Genomic DNA, 19,476 nt, shown 5'->3' on the forward strand with positions numbered 1-19,476 from the left:
AATTTTCTTCCTTCTTTAAGCTGAAACACTGGAGGCAGATTTGCTTATCCGTGTCCCAAACTAACATCAACTATATGAAGTCACTCAAGTACACTTATTTCTGTTAGTGCTGTTTAGGCGTTTTCTACACGCATTGCAGAGTGGTGAAATACTTGCTGTATGAAATGCTAGTGTTTCTGACTCGCTTTTGATATGGATGATAGTTTCATGACTTTCTGTACTGTTAGGTGACTGTTTGACCCAGCAGCTGCCATTTGGTGTTGGTACTTAACCAGAATTAAATAATGAAGATCTGTGACCACCATAAATCCAGAAATAATGTTCTGTCTCTGTTGCCATATTAATGATGGATGTGTATTATGTCCTTGGAGGAACAGCCTGGAAAGCACAGCTTTGGAGAAGCTCGTGTGTAGTGAGGCTGTATGTTCTGGTGCTTTACAGTTTTGAGCAGGGGAAGCTTTGAGTTTTGACTGTAAGAATATAAAGGCATTATTTAACTAGAATTTCTGTGTTCCCTGTTCCTGTGCAGAATCTATAGAAGTTAGTCATTTTCTTCCACTACCATTTTAAAAAAGTCTTAGTAATGGGAAGCCCCTCTATCTGTGTGTTCTTTCAATTATTTTCTGCTGCAGACTTGCATTTCTTAAATGTGGTTTAGCCTAAGAAATAGAATTTTATAGGTTGCTGCTAACAAATTGAGTGTCTGGCTCTAGAATGGCTGCTTAAAGTGTACCAGATCAGACCAATGTCTTTTAAATCATCCTGCTGCTATCACTACTTACATGTAATTCAGGTTTTCCCTTCCATCAGGCTTGTAAAGCCAAAGCCTTAAGGGTTAAATGTGAGGTGAGCCATATTGCAGACTGGATTTATGTGTGGCACGAAGTCCTAGAGACCTCAGAGAACCAATCTATGTACGAATGAATCATCTGACCGAGGGGACTCTATGGTAGAAGTTAATGTGTGATCAATCCTTGCAAAAAAAGACTGAAAGACTGAGCTGACTCTCTCCAAAGCTAGCTGAAGGAAGAGAAAGGCAGTTTTTGCCTGTTAATCATGTAGCTGCTGTTAGGTTGTCAGTTATTCAAGGGTTATGATCTAGTTTATTACAAAACCAGACTGCTCCTTTTTCACTTCATAGCACAGAGAGAGTACTTTGCTATCCTGCTGCTGTGTGCAATGTCCTCTCGTGCATCTAGTCTCAAGGGGAGACTGTAGCAGAAGCTGAAACTTGTGCAGGAACATCAGGTGTGGATGCAGCACTGGACTTACACCACTTCTGTCACTGCCTCTTGCATTGATTTTGGTCAGTCTTGAGTTGAAACCAAAGCTAATGTTCCCATATAATGTGTAACTGTAGTTCCAGAATGTCTGCAAAGATCTGGTGATGTATATACAGTCTACTCTTGTGGGAAGCCGTGTATGTGAATGAGGAGGACTGAGAGGCTGGCGTTTTGAAGTTAAAACACTTTTCAGCTCTCTGGTTAAAGTCCTGGTGTAGAAGCTTGGCTATGCTGTAGAACAAAATGTAGACTATCGTAAGCAGCATACAGATTTGATGCCTAACTTCTTGAATCGAGTTGCTTGGAAAAGTATTAAAATAATGGATTTGCACCACTTGCATTTTAAGGAAGAAATTTAGTTCTTTGCTAGACTACAGCATTCCTGAGCGGTCTCAGAGGGACTGAGGGGACAAATTCTAGCCGGGAGCTTAGAGTCCTGCTGTTGCCCCATGGATGCAGAACCCTTTGTGGGAGTGCTGCTGCTCAGGGCTCAAGTGGAGCCCCTTCCCCAGAGCCAAGGGGGATCTGGGGGAGCCAGGCAGCAGCCTGTGTGGATGGATCCCTTCCAGATCACCTGGATAAGACCAATAACTCTGCCCTGGCAGCCTTTCAAGCAACACGTGCCCAGCTCCCCTTTCCCTCTGGTCCTTCCCCCACCAGGTTCCAGTAGAATTTCAGCCCTCACAAGGTTGCAGGCAGCCTGTCGGCAGCCATGTCAAGCAGTACGGGGAGCTCAGGCTTTCCAGAGAGAACCAGCTGTACCCTGCTGCCTAACAGTGTGGCATAAATCAAGCTATTTTCTCCAAACAGCTCTACAAAACTGTCGTGGTGTTGTTCTTGTCATTTGTCTGCTGCAGATGTGCAGTGCCGTGTTTAGCTTTGCAAAATTACTCCCTGTTGGATTCAGAGGCTTCTGTGTTCTGGGACCAAAAGACAAAAAATGTAAAAAGAATAAAATATAAAAATGAACTCTCATAGTGGGACTGATCTCACTGTGTCAAACAGCTTTCTTTGTAGGGAACGTAACGTTTTTTTTAAAAACAGAAAAACTATGTGGGTTTTTTTTCCCTGAGACTACAGCATCTGGTACAATGGCTGTGAATTGCCTGGCTGCTCCAGATGCCAGCTGTGTAACACTGCAGGTGAAATACTGGTGAAATCATTAAGTTTGGTAAGATTTAAATTACTATTCAGCAATACTTACTGAAAACCCTCAACAGCCAGTGCGCCTTTAAGACTTCTCATCATTGAGTTGGAGCTACCAAAATATTATTTCCTGTAACCAGTTCATTGCAATTATATTAGATTTTGTTCACTACATATAATCAGTAGCCTTGACTATTAAAAAAAAAAAAAAGCATAGGAACAACTGTGCTTTAATTGTCAACAGCTTCAGAATTAAATTCTGCTGTGCTGTTGCTGCGTGAAAGTGTTGTCCCAACTCAGTGGTAGAATTTCTTGTAAAGTAAGTGGAAACTGTTCTTGGCTGGCCATAGTCTTTTTCTGAATGAATGACCACTTCTGCATAGCAAGCATCTTTGAGTCTGCAAAAACTGTGAGCTGATTGAACTTCTGAGCTGGTTAATGTGAGAAATCCTGAGCATCCTCATTAGTTCTTCAATTTGTACTGCATAAAGCTATCATGGCAAAGATGCTGCTTTTTCAGATAAATGAATCGGGTTATAGATTTGTTACACAATAATCCACTGGAGCAAAATAATACTGCTGTACTTCCTGTATCTTGCTTCACTACAGGTTATGTTGGGAGTACTCCAGATGCCCTGTAAACTAGTTCATATTATATGTCTCTGTTAAATATAGCCAGTTGCTGACCAACTTCAGTTTTAGGTGAAGATCTGAAAGGACGTGCAGTGCACGGGAGCAGATGAGTCTTTCTGTGGCCTTAACTGTCCGATTCTGATGACACAGCCACTGTACTAGCTAGAATACTAATAATGTCAGCTATGTGTTGTGTGCTGTGGGCACAGATGCTTCATAAAATAGTTCAGGAACATGAAAAGTTTCAAGTCAGCACATAGCCTTCTGTAGTCTCAGTGTATGCTGTCTAGCACAATGTGGTGTATTTGCTTGGCATTAAAACTTGATTGTAAAGGCAAATATTTAATGCAGGAGTTATTTCAGTGGTAATGGTTAAAACCATCTCTGCTCTGACTTGCCAAACGAATGACTAAGTTGTGGCTCATTGTTAGGAAAAGAGAGCTTTTTTTTTTTCCTCCAGAGTTATGACTGGCATTTTAGCCACCACCTTTGTGGCACAGTGCTCCTCTTGCAGAGTGTTTCTGCTGGTTTTTGTACTTGCTGTTTTGTGAAAGCCTTGTACTTGTCAGTCAAGAGGAGATTAGCAGCAGACAAAAAGTCTTTGCTTAATTAAATATTGTAGACCTAATACTCAGGAGATATTTAAAAACAAAATTTAAAAAATCCAAACAAAACCACCCCCAAACGAAACACAAAACCACCAACCACAACAACCCTCCTTCCCCCCCCCCCTTATCTTGTGAATCCAAGGTGTAATGGCCATTCTGCATGGCTTCCCTGTGTACCTGCTTCTGTACTAGATTTGACTTCAGCTAGGATGAGAAGCAAGTGAGGAACATGGGGCAAGCTAAGAGGACTGACAGCTCTGTAAAAGAGGAGGAACATGTAATGGAGTGTAGAAAGATTGCTGAGAGTACTGACCAGTTAGTTTAGAATGAGTCATCCCAACTTCTACTTCAAATTTTGAAGTTTGTTCAAAGGAAGGTGGGAAGCAAGGGTGCTGATGGCTAAAATGTCACTGAAAATGAGACATGATGATAAAGAATGTATGATGAGAGACTTCAAGAAGGCTGCTAGATATCTGAAGATTATATTGAAATTCGAGGACATTCTTGAGCACAAACCTTATTTGCTCAACTTTAAAGTTTCACTTATTTGCTGTATGCAAGTGTCTGGGCAGATCTAGCATGAGTTCACAAAGCATTTTTGTTCTTTGTAATCTATTACCACCTTTCTTCCTACACAGATAATATTTCAGTCTTAGAGGGAAAATTCCTGTGAATAATCTTGGCTCACTGTTTTGCAATTTCAAGATATGAAAACGTATAAATGTACCCTTTAAGTGGTAGCAATGGAGCAAATCACTTTAGCGGACTTCCAGGAAACAGAAGGTGATCAATATTTGTAACCCCTGTCTAGTCAAAGGACTTGAACACTGATTGGGATTGTTGAACACAGAGCTCTGGCAATCTCAGCCTTGTTTGTGCTTAGCTATTCAATCCAGGCTTTCAAAAAGAAGGACTTAAACCTTGACCTTTCAAGGAAGTGCTGTTGTTTTTTTTTTCTTTTTTAAGTTCCAGCTTCTTACTTTCGTTTTCACCTGAAAGCTTATCCTGCCTTGTACAAGAACATATGCTTCTGCTAAACAATGTATTTTCAATAAAATAGAAAAAAAAACTCAAAAAACCCCAAAGCATCTTTGTGAAAAGTTGGCAATTTAACCAGAGCGTAATAACTTACTGTAATTCTTATGAGTTCCTGAAGAGTAGCAGACTGAATATTTATCTTATGGAAAACCATGCACAACCTTTGTTTATGATGGCAGTGGGTAAACAAATAACTAAGTATATAACTGGCCACGTGTGCAGTTGTGTACGGCACCATACTTTGAAAACCCTGTGAGTAGTCTGTACCACTTTTAGCAACGAATGCTATCTTAATAAAGCTACAAATGAGAGACTGGTTAACTTGTGAGAGTGTGCTGGTATATCCAAGCGAGAGGTTTGTTGGTATTATCGTCTGTGCATTCAAATAGGTAGCTTTGATTTTGCTTGATCATGTACTTATCTCAGATAATAAAGTACGCTTGTTTACTTGCGTGGTCTTAATAGCTAGCACTTGTCACTGGCATGTGTGTGCGTATCTGTTATTTCCATGTCAGTTGCTGTAAAACAGAGTGGAGGAAAGGCATGTGCATTTGCAGAACTTCCTGTTCTAGGGAGTTGCACCTCCAAATCCCCCAAATAGTAGATGCCATTTCCAGACACTCTTTTCAAGTATCTTGGTTATCTAAGTAAAAGATGGACTTAATTTACTTTTAAGAAAAGTCACTGGACCAGTCTCCCACTTCTGAATACAGAGTTCTCCCAGAACTTACCTTACAATAAAAAATCAGAAGTTGGCAATTATTAAAGGAAGAAAAATTGTGTTATCAAGACACTGTATAAATACATTGAAACACCAGAGTGTATTATGTGCTTACAAATAGTCTGAGCTTGAAGATGGAGACAACAGCCTAACATCCTTGAAGACAGGCCAACAAGGATGGCCAGTTTATGAACAACTAGATATCTTTTCCTCTAGTATACATATTATATATCCATCCTTTCATCTTAGGAAAGCAATGACTATGGGCAAGGAAAAGAAGGGTCTGAAAGCAGTTGAAGCTTTCCATTGAACCAGTGCTCTGAGGACTGAATCACTGAGACCATGAGTTTGGGGAAAGCGCTAGCGTTGCTGTCAGAGACAGCCACTTAGTCACTAGTAAGCGCAGGCTGCTGGGGTAGCTGTACCTGTTAGCATCAGCAGTCATATGCTGGTAGTCTGGTACTATGTCGTGGTTTGAACGTCTTACAGGAAGTCAGCACCTCTCACACAACTTCAGAATGTCTGACTTCTGCAGCTGTATGCTTAATTACCTTTCCACTTCTTCCATACCTTAATGCCAAGATTTAACTGCTTAAGATTCATGTTCCTTGGTTACTATGGCTTGTGTGCTACGCTGGTGCTTCAGTCTTGGAGCAGGATGGCAAACAGCTAAATAGGAGGTGAAACCTGATGGTTCGTGCCTGTGAAAGTGGTGCTACTGCTTCAGTCAAATATGCATGCGTGATTGCTTGCAGACATAACTTGAACATTATTTCTGCTTACCATAGCAAGTGTATCACATTGATTTTGATTTTTAAAATGGCTTTGAGTAAAGCGTACAGATGGCACTTAGCTACCCTGTGGGGCTTTTTTGTTATAAAGTACAGCACCTTCACAGTGCCAGCAACAGTGATACTGTGTGTTCTTAAGCAAGCAATGCCCATTAGCATATGAGCACTTCACATAATTCACTTCTAGCAGTAAGATGTACTTGTGATGTTATAAATGTTTGGGTGAAGTTGTTTTAGGAGCCTCAGTGACATTACTGAGGTTGCACAGGGAGCTCTGAAATCACGATTCTGTGCAAATGCGGTGTTACCTGAAACTGCGTTTTCCCAGTGCTTTCTGCTGGAACACATGCGCACAACTTAAGACAGCATGTTGGGAGGGATGCCTGGTTGCTGCAGACGCCCTCTGGATGCTGCCTTCTCTGCCTTCGGGTGTATATGCTGAAAAAGTCAGACTTGTGTGGTTGTGTTGTGTTCCAGAACACGGTCAGGTAAACCAGTTGTAGTGTAATGTTTTGACATATGAAAGCCTTAAATGGTTTCTGACAGCAGTGACCGTAGTAATCACGACTGTGTAACGTGGTTTTCTGCTGAAATACAGATGCTGGTGGTGCATTTTGTCTGATATCAAAGCATGTTATCAGAGCACTTCTGCCTTGCTGTGTGTCTGGGCCCACCCTGTCAGTTTTATCCCCCCCACTGCCCCCTTTGTACAGGCTGCGCAAACATAGCTGCTAGGTTTGAGTAGATGCTGCATGATGGTGTGGGTGAAAGAACAGAGTTCCAGATGGAATACCAGGAAAACTGTAGATTATTACTGCCCGCATTGTGGCACTAACACAAACTGACTGCATCCTTGTAGTATTTTGTAAACTTGTAGCTTGAATTATCTATTGTAATTGATATGGCTTTGGTTCCTGTTTACCCAGGGCCAAAAGAGTTGCTGTTCCTCTGCCCTTTTTCAGCATACCTGCAGGTGCCTCTTCTAGGTTACTAGAAGCAACAAGATCTTGCTCTGAGAGCTGTTCTACTTGTTGTAGTGCATTTCTCCTGGATAGGGGGCTGCTGGCAGCTGATCTCTTCTTTTAGAAGAATCTGCTTGCCAAGGTCCTTTCCCTGTTTTTCACAATGATAATCTCTTATATCTGTTGAGAAAGGGGAAAGCTTAGAGCTCTCATAACTGAGACTTTTTGCAGTGTGTAAGCACTTGAAATATACAACTGAAATTTGGCAAGTTGAGCTTTACTGAAGGCACAAAATAGCTGAACTGTCTTCCACTGCACTGTAGGGTGTTGCGGAGGCCAGGCGTGCGTAATGCTCATTGATGTAGGATAAACTCAGTGGAGTTTAGTAGTATTTAGTTTAGAGAATTCCACAAGTTATTACTTGCCAGGAACAGTATATTCTTGGGAAGGAATGTTCTCGGGAGGGGCGACTATTGTGTCTGTGCTTCTGCTATTGACCACTCCTATGGAGAAGGTGCTGGCTGAGCTTAATCTTTCATTCAGCCTCCTATGGCAGGTCTGAAATCTAAAGGATATCTCATCACCAGGAAGTGTTCTTATAAGCCTGATGAATTTATTAGTACCTGCAGAATTACAGAGTGTCAACTTTTTGAGGACTAGTGTTCATCTAATGTTACAGACTTTTATACACTATAGTTAATCCTTAGGAATACCTCCCTTTATACAGGACACTTTTAGGACTCTTAAGTCTCCTTGTGAAGCTGTATTTCAAGCTGGTCTAGTTACTCATGAAAGTATTGATTACTAAAGTGATTATTTGCTTTAACATAGTTGCATCAGTTGTTTATTTCTGTGTATTCTCTGGTTATGTGAAAGTCTGGAGCACTGAGTGAGCAGAGTTCTATACGTACATGTGTACATTTGTATATGCAACTTTAATGTGCTACTTCATTTCTCTACTTGTCCCAAAACTACTTTTATTTTTCTTGGAGCTTCTTCAGCATCGATTGGATCAAGGTTTACTTAACTGCCTGTGTTGTTTTGAAATTTTGGCGTTATTAGCTATGCGTGCTGTAAGCTAATGTGTCACTTTAATTTCTTGGGATCTCAGTCTTGCTAAGCCTTGGCATATTGAAGTTCCCTGTTTTCTGTAGTGAGAAAACTCTTGGAAGAGGTAAGACTACTGGTTGGATCTGAGCTAATGCTGAATCAAAATGGAATCTTAGGTTTTTGCTGCATGACCAGGTGAGCAAGCTATGTTATGGGCCAGCCTCCAGGCAAGTAGAAACTAGTTTTAAAGTGTCAAAACAAAAGTGAAAGCAAAGTTTGCAAATATTTTTCAGTAGTTGATTCTGTGATTGACTTAAATCAATGGCAAATTATTCAGGACAGGTTCTTGCCATGCCTCCAGGGATTACTTTTTTTGGAGTAACTCTTGAACCTGCCTTGTGTTTCCTAATGGAAGATGAAAATGAGGGTACTAAAATTGTTCATGCACCTATAGGGATTGAGTAATAGTGGGTAGGTAAAGGATCTAGACTAGCCTTAAGGAACCAAGAGATTTTAAGCTAGTCAGGCTTTTCATCTTGGGGAAGGAAGAGTGAGGGAGAGGCAGAGAAGGGTGCTGTCTGATCTTGGTAGCTTGTTGTTTCCTTGTTCCGTGGTCGTCTTCCCCTCAGTTCTCTCAGTCTGAGACAGAGGTTTAAAGTCCCATGTAAAGACAAGACTGTGGGACAGAAGCCTCTCTATGTTTAATCCATAGTGAGCATGTAAATTCCTGCAGTTCTAGAACAGTCTTAATGTGAGTGCTGCTTTTGTACTCAAAACTGTTTATGGGCCCTACAGCCTGTCTGGAAAGCTTTATGCTTTTCATTGGTATGAAAAAGGTTTTATTTTGAATGTAGTCATTCAAGCTATGTTTCCAGCTGAAGAAAATAAGGTTTAAAGAAAAATGTCAGCTTTTTGAATGATGTGTTCTTGCTTTTAGTGATATACCTTTCACTACTTAGTATGCTGGCTTTGTTTTACACTTTGGAAAGATTTGTTGATAAGTGTTGTTGGTTTGGGGGGGTTGTTTTGGTTTGGTGTTTTGGGGTTTTTGGGGGGGTCTTGGGGTGGGTGTTTTGTTGGTTTTAGTTTGTTTCTTTTGTTTCTCTCTGCTGTAGTTTCCAAAGTGGTTTATATGGTTTCTGTGAGGATATAAATTTCTTTGTTTGAGAACAAATCAAGAGTTGCGTCTTTTGTCATGGCAAACTTTCTTCCCAAAGCAGTCATTGATTCCTGTACAAAAATAAGATCAGGGAATTACTCTTCAGTGTGCCTAATCAACATCAAGAGAGTTGAAATCTCCCATTACTATTATGGTTTTTGATCTTGTAGCCTCTTTGACCTGTCTCAGTGTATTGCAACCAGTATTGTCACCTTAGTTGAGGCTGGTTGATAATGCAAATCAAATTTTCTGTTTTTCTGTTAGTTCTGGATTTTCAGTCTGTAGGGACTCTGCTACTCATTGTGGTTAACTTATATTATGTTCTGAAACTATTTGACCATAATTCTCGTATTAGCATGCATTATTCTGTCCATCCTATATACTTAATCTGATGTTCATGTCCTGCTGCTTTCTTCCCACCAGACTTCAAATATGTCATTGTATCCTCATGTGAGGACACCACACTCTGATGTCTGCATTTTTGTTAAACTCCACTGACCTGTTTGCTCATCATTTTTGATGGCAAGTCGTCTCCTCCTCCTTCCTGTTCTTTGACTGGAGAGTGAAATCTGTCACTCCAGACGTGTGAAGGTGTTCAACGCCTGTCCAGTTTCACGGTTCTTCAGTTGGGAAGCTGACCTTTGTCAACGAATGCATCTTCAGCCTGATTCCTTTGTTGGATCCAGTGAACTCTGTCCCTCCCGTTTAGACTTCATTGCTCTGAAAGTGACCCTCCTTCCTGCCAGATCCCATACCCCACTGCAACCATATTTTATAAATCTGAAGTTCTTCCTACCTCTGGATTCATTTCTGGTACTAGGAGCCTTTCATATGGAGTCGTGCTGAGGAGGTCATCCAGCTGCTTTGGACATTTTAGAGCTTCTCTCTCGTTCCTGTTCTTGTGGTTTTGGTACCTGAGTGCAGTCTTGGGGCTTGCTAGGAATTTGTCCTTGTACATTGCAGGGGCTCTTTAAGTTTTTGGTATTTTGTGGTGTGTTTCCCACCCCCCACCCCCTGCCATATTTCCTCCCCCACCTCCTTTCTGCTTATGTAGGGTTTTGGCTGAGAACTTGTGGCTCTGCTCTGCCAAAGAGGACGCTGGAATTGTTTCCCCACTTGGCTAATCTTGTGTCATCTTTATAAAAGACAGAGTCTGTTTCTGTATAGGGAATTTGTTCTCCAGTGACTCTGAAGGGGTCCCATGTGCTACCTGTTGGCTACTGCGGCAGCACTGGGATAGTGTATTGGTGTAGCACCAGAGCTGATAACGGACCTCCCCGTCTTCCCTTTATTTCAGCTCAGATGTCTTAAGACAAGTCTTTGAAGGCCTTGAGCAGCTGCTGATGAGCATTGCTTCCTCAAAAGGCAGGAAAAAGGCCTTCAGTGCAGAGAGAAACTGCTGTCTGGGTTGTTAACTGCTCTTTGCTTCGTACATCAAGGAATGAGCATTGAAGTTTTTTTCACTGGGGTTCTTAGTGCTGCTCCTAGGTTGCTTCTCTGGTGTCTGTTCTAGACTTGAGCATATACAGTAGCATTTAATTATTATTACAATTTAGATCCCTTGTCATTTCCTGTCTTCATGCAAACTTTTACGTAAGAACGTACACGACCAGACATGGTCAGACTGAAGACCCACCTAATGTTGTGTCCCATCTCCAGCAGTAACCAGGGCTAAATGCTCAGTGAAGAGTATAAGAATCACTACATGTTCACCCTATTTTTTTCTTGAGCTCTCCTAGCTGCTTGCAGCTTGTCACTGAAAGGTTCTTGAGTTAGTTTGGTATTGAGTTTTGGACAGATTTTTCTTACATGGCTCTTACCCGCTTGTGCAAGCTTTTGGCCTTCAAACAACAGGCAGTAAGAAGCTTCATAGCTTGACTACACACTGCATGAGGAACCATGACCTTTTGAGTACCTGCTATTGGAAGAGAGTAAAATGATGGTTCATTCTATCATGTAGTCCCTCATATACCTTTTTTCTACGGAAGAGCCAAAACTTTTGGGTTGTTCCTTATGTGGAAGCCAAGCAAGCCAAATATCTGAGAATGCAACCCTAAAGTCACATTTGATTAAAACTGACCAAAGGGTTCAAAAGTTACTTAGCAGTCAGGAAAGTAGAAATGGCTTGTGAAAGTAAACATGCACGAATGATGTCATTGCAAAAGCCTGATTTCCATAAGGAGGTTGGTCAAAATGGCTGCACTTGATTCAAAGACTAATAGCTTAAGAATGCATACTGTCTTAAAGTCCTGGTTTGGCTAATTGTTTTTCATTTCTTTTTAATTGCAGAACTTTTGAATCCTCTTGGGAAACATGAAAATAAAGAACTAGTTTTTAAATATCTTTCAGGACAGTTGACACATTCCAGGGAAAAGCTAGATTTTTTCCTGTAAAGTTCAAAAGAATCTGCATTCTCTGGGATTTTAAATAAATATAAAATGAAAATAGTTTGAAATTTAGCCTTCAAAATGAATGTTGATAAGTCAGATGACAAAGCAAAGAATGGCTTGAAATCTTCCTTACTTATAAGGGATGAAAATGGAAATAACTACGCACGTGACAGAGCTACACCTTCCTCAGAGAATTGTGCCACGAAGATACATGGTAATTCAGCTGACCAAAATATAGTGACTAACCATGAAGATGATACCATTCTTGAAAATAAGAGTAACTTCAGAAGTATTCTTTTGCAGCAGCAGTGTATGGAAGCACTTCATCTGCAGGAGACACCTGGTAAATACAACTGCACAGGAGCTCTATTGGGTGATGCAGATGCTGCATGCAGGTCTTCTGTGACTGAACACACTTCTGTGTATCCTTTGAACTGTGACTCAAAAGAAGCAACAAACCTACTGAAAGGTAATGTTGCTATGGAAAAAATGCAAAATCAGAGTATCAAACAACTGGTGCCTTACAGTCAGACTGACTCTAAGTGTGTATTACCTCTTCCTGCTTCAGAGCAGAACACTCTGTCCCTGATAGAGGACAGGGCATGCTGCCACCTGAGAACATTGGATGTTACTAACGTTATAGGTGAAACCCTGGGAACTGATCAAAATCATGGCACGCATCTGAGGGAAACGCTAATCTCTTCTGAAGTATGTATGAGAGAAAAATTTGATGGAACCAGCTTAGAAAGAACACCGACTTTCTCCTCTACGACAGCGGCTTCAGGAAGCCCAGATGCCTGTCCAGAACTTCAAGTGTATTGTCCTGCCTCTGCAGGTGTCGAACATTATCTAAAAAGCGCTAACAAGACTGTTAAAGAATCACAGGAAACAGAAGCACAGTCTGTAAAACTAGCTGCTGGATGTATAGATCCTTATATGAGAGATGGATTATCACCATGCATTAATGTTAATGAAGATGACCAAATGAAATCCTTGCAGGATACCCCAGACCACCGTGAAACTGGGAATTCCAATGCTGAAACATGCATGGATAGTCCTGTAAATAACGTGCACCTTCTTCCAGTAGATAAAACGGATGGTGAACAAATATCAAAGAAAACCCGTGAACTCTTAACCAAAGATCAAAGTATCTCTGGAAATGCTGCTCTTCAGGATATGCACAACACCTCTTTCATATCTTGCAGTGTACCAAAATTAAAGAGGACTGTTATGCCTGAGCTGAAATGCGAAGCAACTTTTGTGGTCTTCAGTCCTATGGCTGATGAAAGAGATTCTGCTCTAAGTACTTCAACGCCTAAAGAACGATCAAAAAATAGAACTTTTTCTGTTTCAGCTTTGGCAGGACTTGGAGACACGTCTCCTAAACTAAGACCAAAGGAGGCGTTTGTAGGAAGACATAATATAAGGCCTTTGCTTAAAGCTAGTTCAGGTCAAACTGCAGGAAAACCAGTGGGCAGGTCTCCAATTACGTCAACAATAACCAAAGCGAAGAAATCGGAGATTGTTAGTTTTCCCAAACCTAACTTCAAAAATGTTAAGCCAAAGGTTATGTCTAGGCCTGTGCTGCAGTCAAGAGACAGCGCAGCATTAAAACAGTCTCCCCAGTCCTCCCAACTGTCAGCCACCTCCTCATCTTCACTGGTTGCTTCCCCAAGGCAACTGTCCCCCTCTATCAAAGTGCTGAAAAAGAAAATAGATCTAGCTAAAGATACTAAAGTGGAATTGCCTGTGAGTAAGCCCCATAAGCTACATCTTAACAAACACCTCTTCACTAGCCAAGTCGTACATGCCACAACACATCCCAGAAATGCTTCCCACAAGGCTTCAAAGACACCTGTGTTAAAGCAGAATCCGGAAGACATTGGCAAAGCAAGCTCTACCCATTCAGCATGCTCCTCAGTTTCTGCTGCGCTTCTGCGCGTAGAGAACTCGCAAGAGATGCTGAACGATAAAATGGAAAATTCAAACCCTTTAATACAGCCTTGTGCTCAAAACATCGATCTGTCTGGAGGTGAAAAAGAGCGAAATGGCAACATGGGAATTCTGGAAGCAGCCTTGGTAAAAGATGTGGCAAATGAAACGTTTGACCTGCATTCTGTTCCTTTGGTAAGCTGCTTTTCTTTACATACCTAATTATGTTTTGTACATTTGGAAAAGGGGGTTCTGCATTGCGCAGTGCTGAATGGATTTTGTGTCTACAAATGTAACAGTAGTGTTGATTTCTGAGGTAAAGTCTCTCCCTAATAAAGGGAATGAAGTACAGTTTTACAAACTGGTTGCACCTGTCCTCAGGTGTTATTTATTGTCTTCAGCCTTCATCTTTTTCCATGGTATAAATATTTTTCTTGTGAAGTCTTTTTAAGGAAATGCAGTTGGTAGGATTTCTAATAAAAGCAAACAAGTCTTAATTTAGTCAGACTGATAAAATTGCATAGCATAGCTTGATAAGGTCTTTCTAAATATAGCTTTTAATATGCGGTTTTATCAAGATAATTCTAGTGGTGCTGTAACTTTAGGATAGCTGTTAGAGATAAATTGCTGTTTTCAGTGTTTTTTTTTTTCTTTCAAAACATGTTTTAGAACTAAATTACACTTTCTAAATGTCCTTACAGAAATGTTGTGCATATATTAACGTTAATATTAAGTCACACTAAACCCCAAGACCAACAAGTTCATCGAGCGTTTTAGTTTTAACATCTTAATTTAACTGTCTGCTTTGAATAATTTGGGAGTTTGTCGATTTGAAGTAGAACTGGGACTCATTAGAATAGTTAAAAGTAGCCAGGAAATCTTTCTCATGCAGAGGGCATATTTCCTGGTTTTGGGCAGTCAGCCAGCTGGAAGGTACAAACTTCCTGGCCGGGAGGTATGTGTGCACTGGTTGGCTGGGAAATACTTTCGGACGAAGTCAGCTGCCTGTCAGGAGAAATGCGCGGCTTTCAAATGCTCTGAAAGAAGGTTAAAAGAAGAGGGAGGGTGAGAAAAAAGGAAAGAGCTTCTGGGTTGGTTCAACCAAAGATCTCAGGAGGCATAGTAGGGATGCAGAGTCATGATGCTATATGGAGTCCCTCCTATTGTTCGCTTGTGGGTTCAACAGCTTATGTTAAATTGGTGAAATGGAGGCTATGGTATTGGTAAAACTGGCACTGTCTGAATTTTTGTCAGGCTTTACTGATTTGCCAGAAAAACTCCAGTAAAGCTCAGTTTTACTTCAGGTAAAACAGAAGCAGCTATCTATTTTTGAAACATTACAGAAAAAATTAATAAGTAATATAATTCATTTATTATAAATAATTTAAATTTAAAACCTAAATAAACATGAAGGCAAGAACGGTCTATTTTAATTCTAAAGTCTTCCAGAGCTTGGGTTCTGTTTCACTCCTTCCTTTCGGTGATGAGGGTTGGAGAGAATGCTTTTAATTCACGCGCTTGTCAAGATGGAAACCTTTGTGATATTAATTGTTCTGCTGGTACCTGGAAAAGCCATAGAGCAATTTCTATAGAATGCGCAGTAGACCAGTTAGCTGGACTAAACTTCAGTGTTACTCTGAAGAGTACAGATTAACTTCTGAAAAGGAAGGTGAGGATTGGAGTCAAAAAAGTGGAAAGTGCATTAATATGACCAAATCACTGCATATCAGCTTGAGTCACAGAAAAGAAGATCTGTCCATTCTTATGAGTTTACTTTTCTAGCCTTAACTTTACAGCCTGAGTGGGCATGAATTAGTGCTTATATATACTGGAGCAACAAATCTCTATTAAAGATAGATGAGTGCTACGTGTAAACAAGTTATTTTAAACCTGTCCTAGGCCCATTGCTGAACTTGTATTTTTCACATTCAGGTGCCATAGATAAGATTTTAACCTGTTTCTGTGTTGTAACTTAAGACCTAGGCTAGGAAACCTATTGGAAGGGCTGGTAAAGAATTAATCTTGAGATTAAGTGTAATCATGTAATTGAATGTCTTAATTAGAGTTTGGGGAGGAAGAGGAAGAAACTCTGATGTAAAATGACCTCTAACTTCTGTAGTGTATTTGTCATTACCAGCGATTAGCTTCAAACTTACAGTATTGTGCTGCTGAGGGCCATTCAGGAGATGATTCCTGAGTGTTTGAACTGCAGATGTGGACAATTTGACACCAAATATCTGAGCATATCCCTTACATGTGTGGTCAGTGTTTCATTACAGATGCTGGAAAGGGAGATCTTCAGCTTCTCACAGTGGTGGTGTGCGGTTGTGGTGTTTTTTTTGTTATTTTTATTTTTTCAAAAACAGATGCCTTTTGTGGAAGATGGGACAACACAAGAGAAAAACATACCGAAGAAAGGTCCAATCGCACTACAAAGTGTATCAGCTCCCAAGGTTAAAATGATGCCATCTGTGTTGCCCTTGAAGAGGGGATGTGAAAATAAAACTATCTGCGCAAGTAAAACACCTCACAAAGGAACTGTTCTGTCATCAAGCTCTGGTAAGAGACTTTTTCACTGGAATACTACCACTTCACCAGCTTCTTAAAACTAAGATACCATATTTAGTGTACTTCCTAACAGAACTTTTAGGATGGTACAGAGCTGTATCTTTGGTGCTAAATATGATTCTATCTAAATAGCAAATTGCTGATACAGGGGGAAGCAGGTTATGCCCCATCATTGTAAATCTCATAAGGAATGTGTTTAGGAGGGTGTGGTGCTATTAAGAGGAAACAATATTTAAATATTTGTAGTTTTGTTATATAACAGTACTTTGCAGAAATACAACTAAAATGACTCAAAACATGTAAAAGTGAAGAGGAGAAAATGCAGAGCTCGGGTACAAAGCATTTACGATAAGCAACTGTATGCTATGCCAGTGGGAATAAGTCCTTATTTCAGTATTTCAGGCTGTAGCATATTTTGTTCAACCTAATTTTGGTACAGCTGTATAGTTTCTAGAAAGGGGAGAACATAATTGAAGGAGAGGCTACTACCTGAGCTGTTAATTAAGCTCAGTCTGATTAACACCGAGGGTGGAAGGGGGAAATCTCAAAACCAGTCTGTAGGCTGCTGTTCAAATCTGGTGACTGGAAACTACATTCTGTAATTGTACAGTAGAGCTTCAGAAATGCTCTTGTAGGTTGTGTGCTTTTTTTAAGTGTGGCAATATAGCTAATGGCAAAGGTAGCCTGGCTATAAATGACTGCACTACTGTACACTGTAATTTGGAAAGTGTGCACACCCATCTATACCCAGTAAAACCTGTTCTTTTTTTTTTCTTAACCCACTCAATCTAAGATTATAAAACAGTCCAAAATACTCCTCTTAATTATATGCAGGTGGTGAAGCGTGATAAAATCTCTATCTGTAGTCCTTTATGGGGTGAGTCCCTCAAAGAAACTGGATATAGATTATTCTGACTTGCTCCTTGCTAATGTGAGGTACTTCCACAGTGAACTAGGTACCTACCTGTAAACCACCAGTTTCTTCGAAGACTCAACACCTCTCTAAATACCAATTTAGAGCTTTTCTATTTGTAATTATGGTCGTAGAAGAACTGAGATGGATATAGATATAGATGTATCTTTGTCCCTTAAATTATTAATCCAGAGTAGATCTATGACACCGTCACTAGAAAAACGTAAGCATGGCTAGGTTATAGGACTAACTTCTTCCCTTCATAAAAAAAACAAACAGATGGGCTTTCAGAAGCAGAAGTCGTTTGCTGTTGAAAGTAAAAAAACCCTTTACTCCCCAAGTTGCTCCTTAACTCGTACGTTGAAATTGGTAGTCAGTAGAATGCCATCCAACTTTTTCCTACTGGAAAAAAGCTGCTTGTGGTAAAAGCATGAAGCAGCACCTCAACATTTCAAACTTACGCTATGATCTGATGAGGCTGGAACTTTAATCTGCCCATGAGATGAATTTTTTTGTGACCTCTCCCCAGCCCCCCTGCCAATGGCCACCATTCCTAGCATTCCCTTCATTTTGCTTACGCAGTGTTTTGGTGCGCAGAGTAGGATTTGATGCATTAAACTATATCAGGTTAACTTCCCTATCACTTGCCCAGGGAATTCTTAAAACGGTTCATTGCTCTCTGGTAAACATCCCTGCAAATCCAGAGGATGGGAGTATGGGGCGGGAGAAGCAAGGATGGGGGGAAAGGTAGGAGTTACAGCAGGGCTCTGGTAGCAATACCAAGTATTATGCAACCACACCTTTCAGGTAATACACTACCCACTGCTGCTTACCCCATCTGTTTTTAAAGTTTTGAAGTAAAACTATACATACACATACTGTGGCCAAGTGGCAGCTTGTAAACCCAGTTACTTGTTTTAGCTAAAGCCTTCCTGTAGGGAATAACTTTTTTGCAGTTAAGTCATTTGAACACTTTGGTATTAAACTTGTGCCTTGATTATAATTCCAGCAGTACAGATAAATAACTCAGTAGCTGTACAGTTGTTTGCTGTCAGGATTTCTCCAGACTACAGACAGACCAGCTAAATCCAGGATGGAAAGGACTTCTGGAGGTCACCTAGTCCAGCCCCCTTTGCCTGTAACTGGGTCAGCACTGAATTCAGACTACATTGTTCAGGCATTTGTCAAACTGAGTCTTAAAATTGTGCAAATCCTAATGACCTTCTTGCTTCCTGAGGTACTAACATAAATGCAGCTAATTGTTAACCAGTTGCTGGCTGTATTTGGATTGTTAGACTCACTACACTGATTTGTTTTCCTGCCTATTAAATACTCTGAACACAAGAAGTGATGACATAGCTCTGTGTCATCTCTCATATGTATGGTGATGGAAAGAAGCAGGCTGTCTGTCCCAAATATATTAGTATATGTATTATTCCCAGAATAATCAAGAGCTTGTGAGCAGTTAGTTATGTCATGCACTATCATTTTGAGTGGAAAGCAGAAACCCCCGCTACAACTCGGGGGTGGGGCAGGGAGATAAAAATTAAAAGGTGAGCCAAACTTCATTCAGTGTACCAAAGTGGTTTGCAAAATGGTGAAGTCCCATTTCTGCAGCAAATCTAGAAATTGGGTCACAGGTACAAGGTAGATGCCTCTTTGTCTCCGTTTCTTCATAAGAGAGAATGACTTGCAATCACATACTCATTATTGAACAAAAATCTTAATTCTCTCCAGCTAATTTTTCCATGGTGGTGTGCATAGATTTCTGTAGCTCTCAATGGCAGACAGTATGCCTTTTGCTATGTTAGTGTTTTGTTACTGAAAACATTTACTAGAATTCAAGACACAGAATAAGGTGTTTGAGTTACTAGGTTCTTACTGGAAGGTGTGTGTAACTTTGGAGCCTTGCTTCAGGACTTTGAACCAGTCTAGAAATGAAAGCAACTATTGTTTTCATTCCCAGTAAATGCACGCAGCCTTCTGATAGGATGTACATAACCACTGTGAAAGAGTAATAGCCTGCTAATAGCTGAGGTATTATGGGTTGGGAAGAGTCATGTCCTTCTCTCACTTGAAAGGGGAAGCGGAAGGGGACTGGAGAAGCCAGGGAGATTTGGTGGTCCCATGGAATGTCACTCCAGGTTCTACTGTCAGCTTGCCCCAGCAACTGCATGCTGCCACCCATGCAGTTGGATGGGAACACTGACAGCTGGAGCTCCACGAAATTTTGATTTGTGTTTGGACAGCATAAAATAGGAATATAAATGGTTTACTTCAGA

At 40.6% G+C, this 19,476-nt stretch overlaps 1 protein-coding gene across 4 annotated transcripts in view; it reads left to right on the forward strand.

Annotated features, from left to right (window-relative positions):
- MTUS1 (microtubule associated scaffold protein 1) overlaps window positions 1-19,476 on the forward strand; it is a 131,619-nt gene that overhangs the window by 23,855 nt on the left and 88,288 nt on the right. For all 4 annotated transcript variants that reach the window (XM_075091366.1, XM_075091364.1, XM_075091367.1 and 1 more), the window contains exons 2-3: window positions 11,681-13,908; window positions 16,080-16,272. In XM_075091366.1, coding sequence (XP_074947467.1) covers window positions 11,860-13,908; window positions 16,080-16,272 — 2,242 coding nt within the window. In that variant the 5' untranslated portion in view covers window positions 11,681-11,859. The remainder of the gene's footprint in view (window positions 1-11,680; window positions 13,909-16,079; window positions 16,273-19,476) is intronic.

Source organism: Phalacrocorax aristotelis, chromosome 4 (genome assembly GCF_949628215.1).
Source record: "Phalacrocorax aristotelis chromosome 4, bGulAri2.1, whole genome shotgun sequence".
Classification (NCBI taxonomy): Eukaryota; Metazoa; Chordata; class Aves; order Suliformes; family Phalacrocoracidae; genus Phalacrocorax; species Phalacrocorax aristotelis.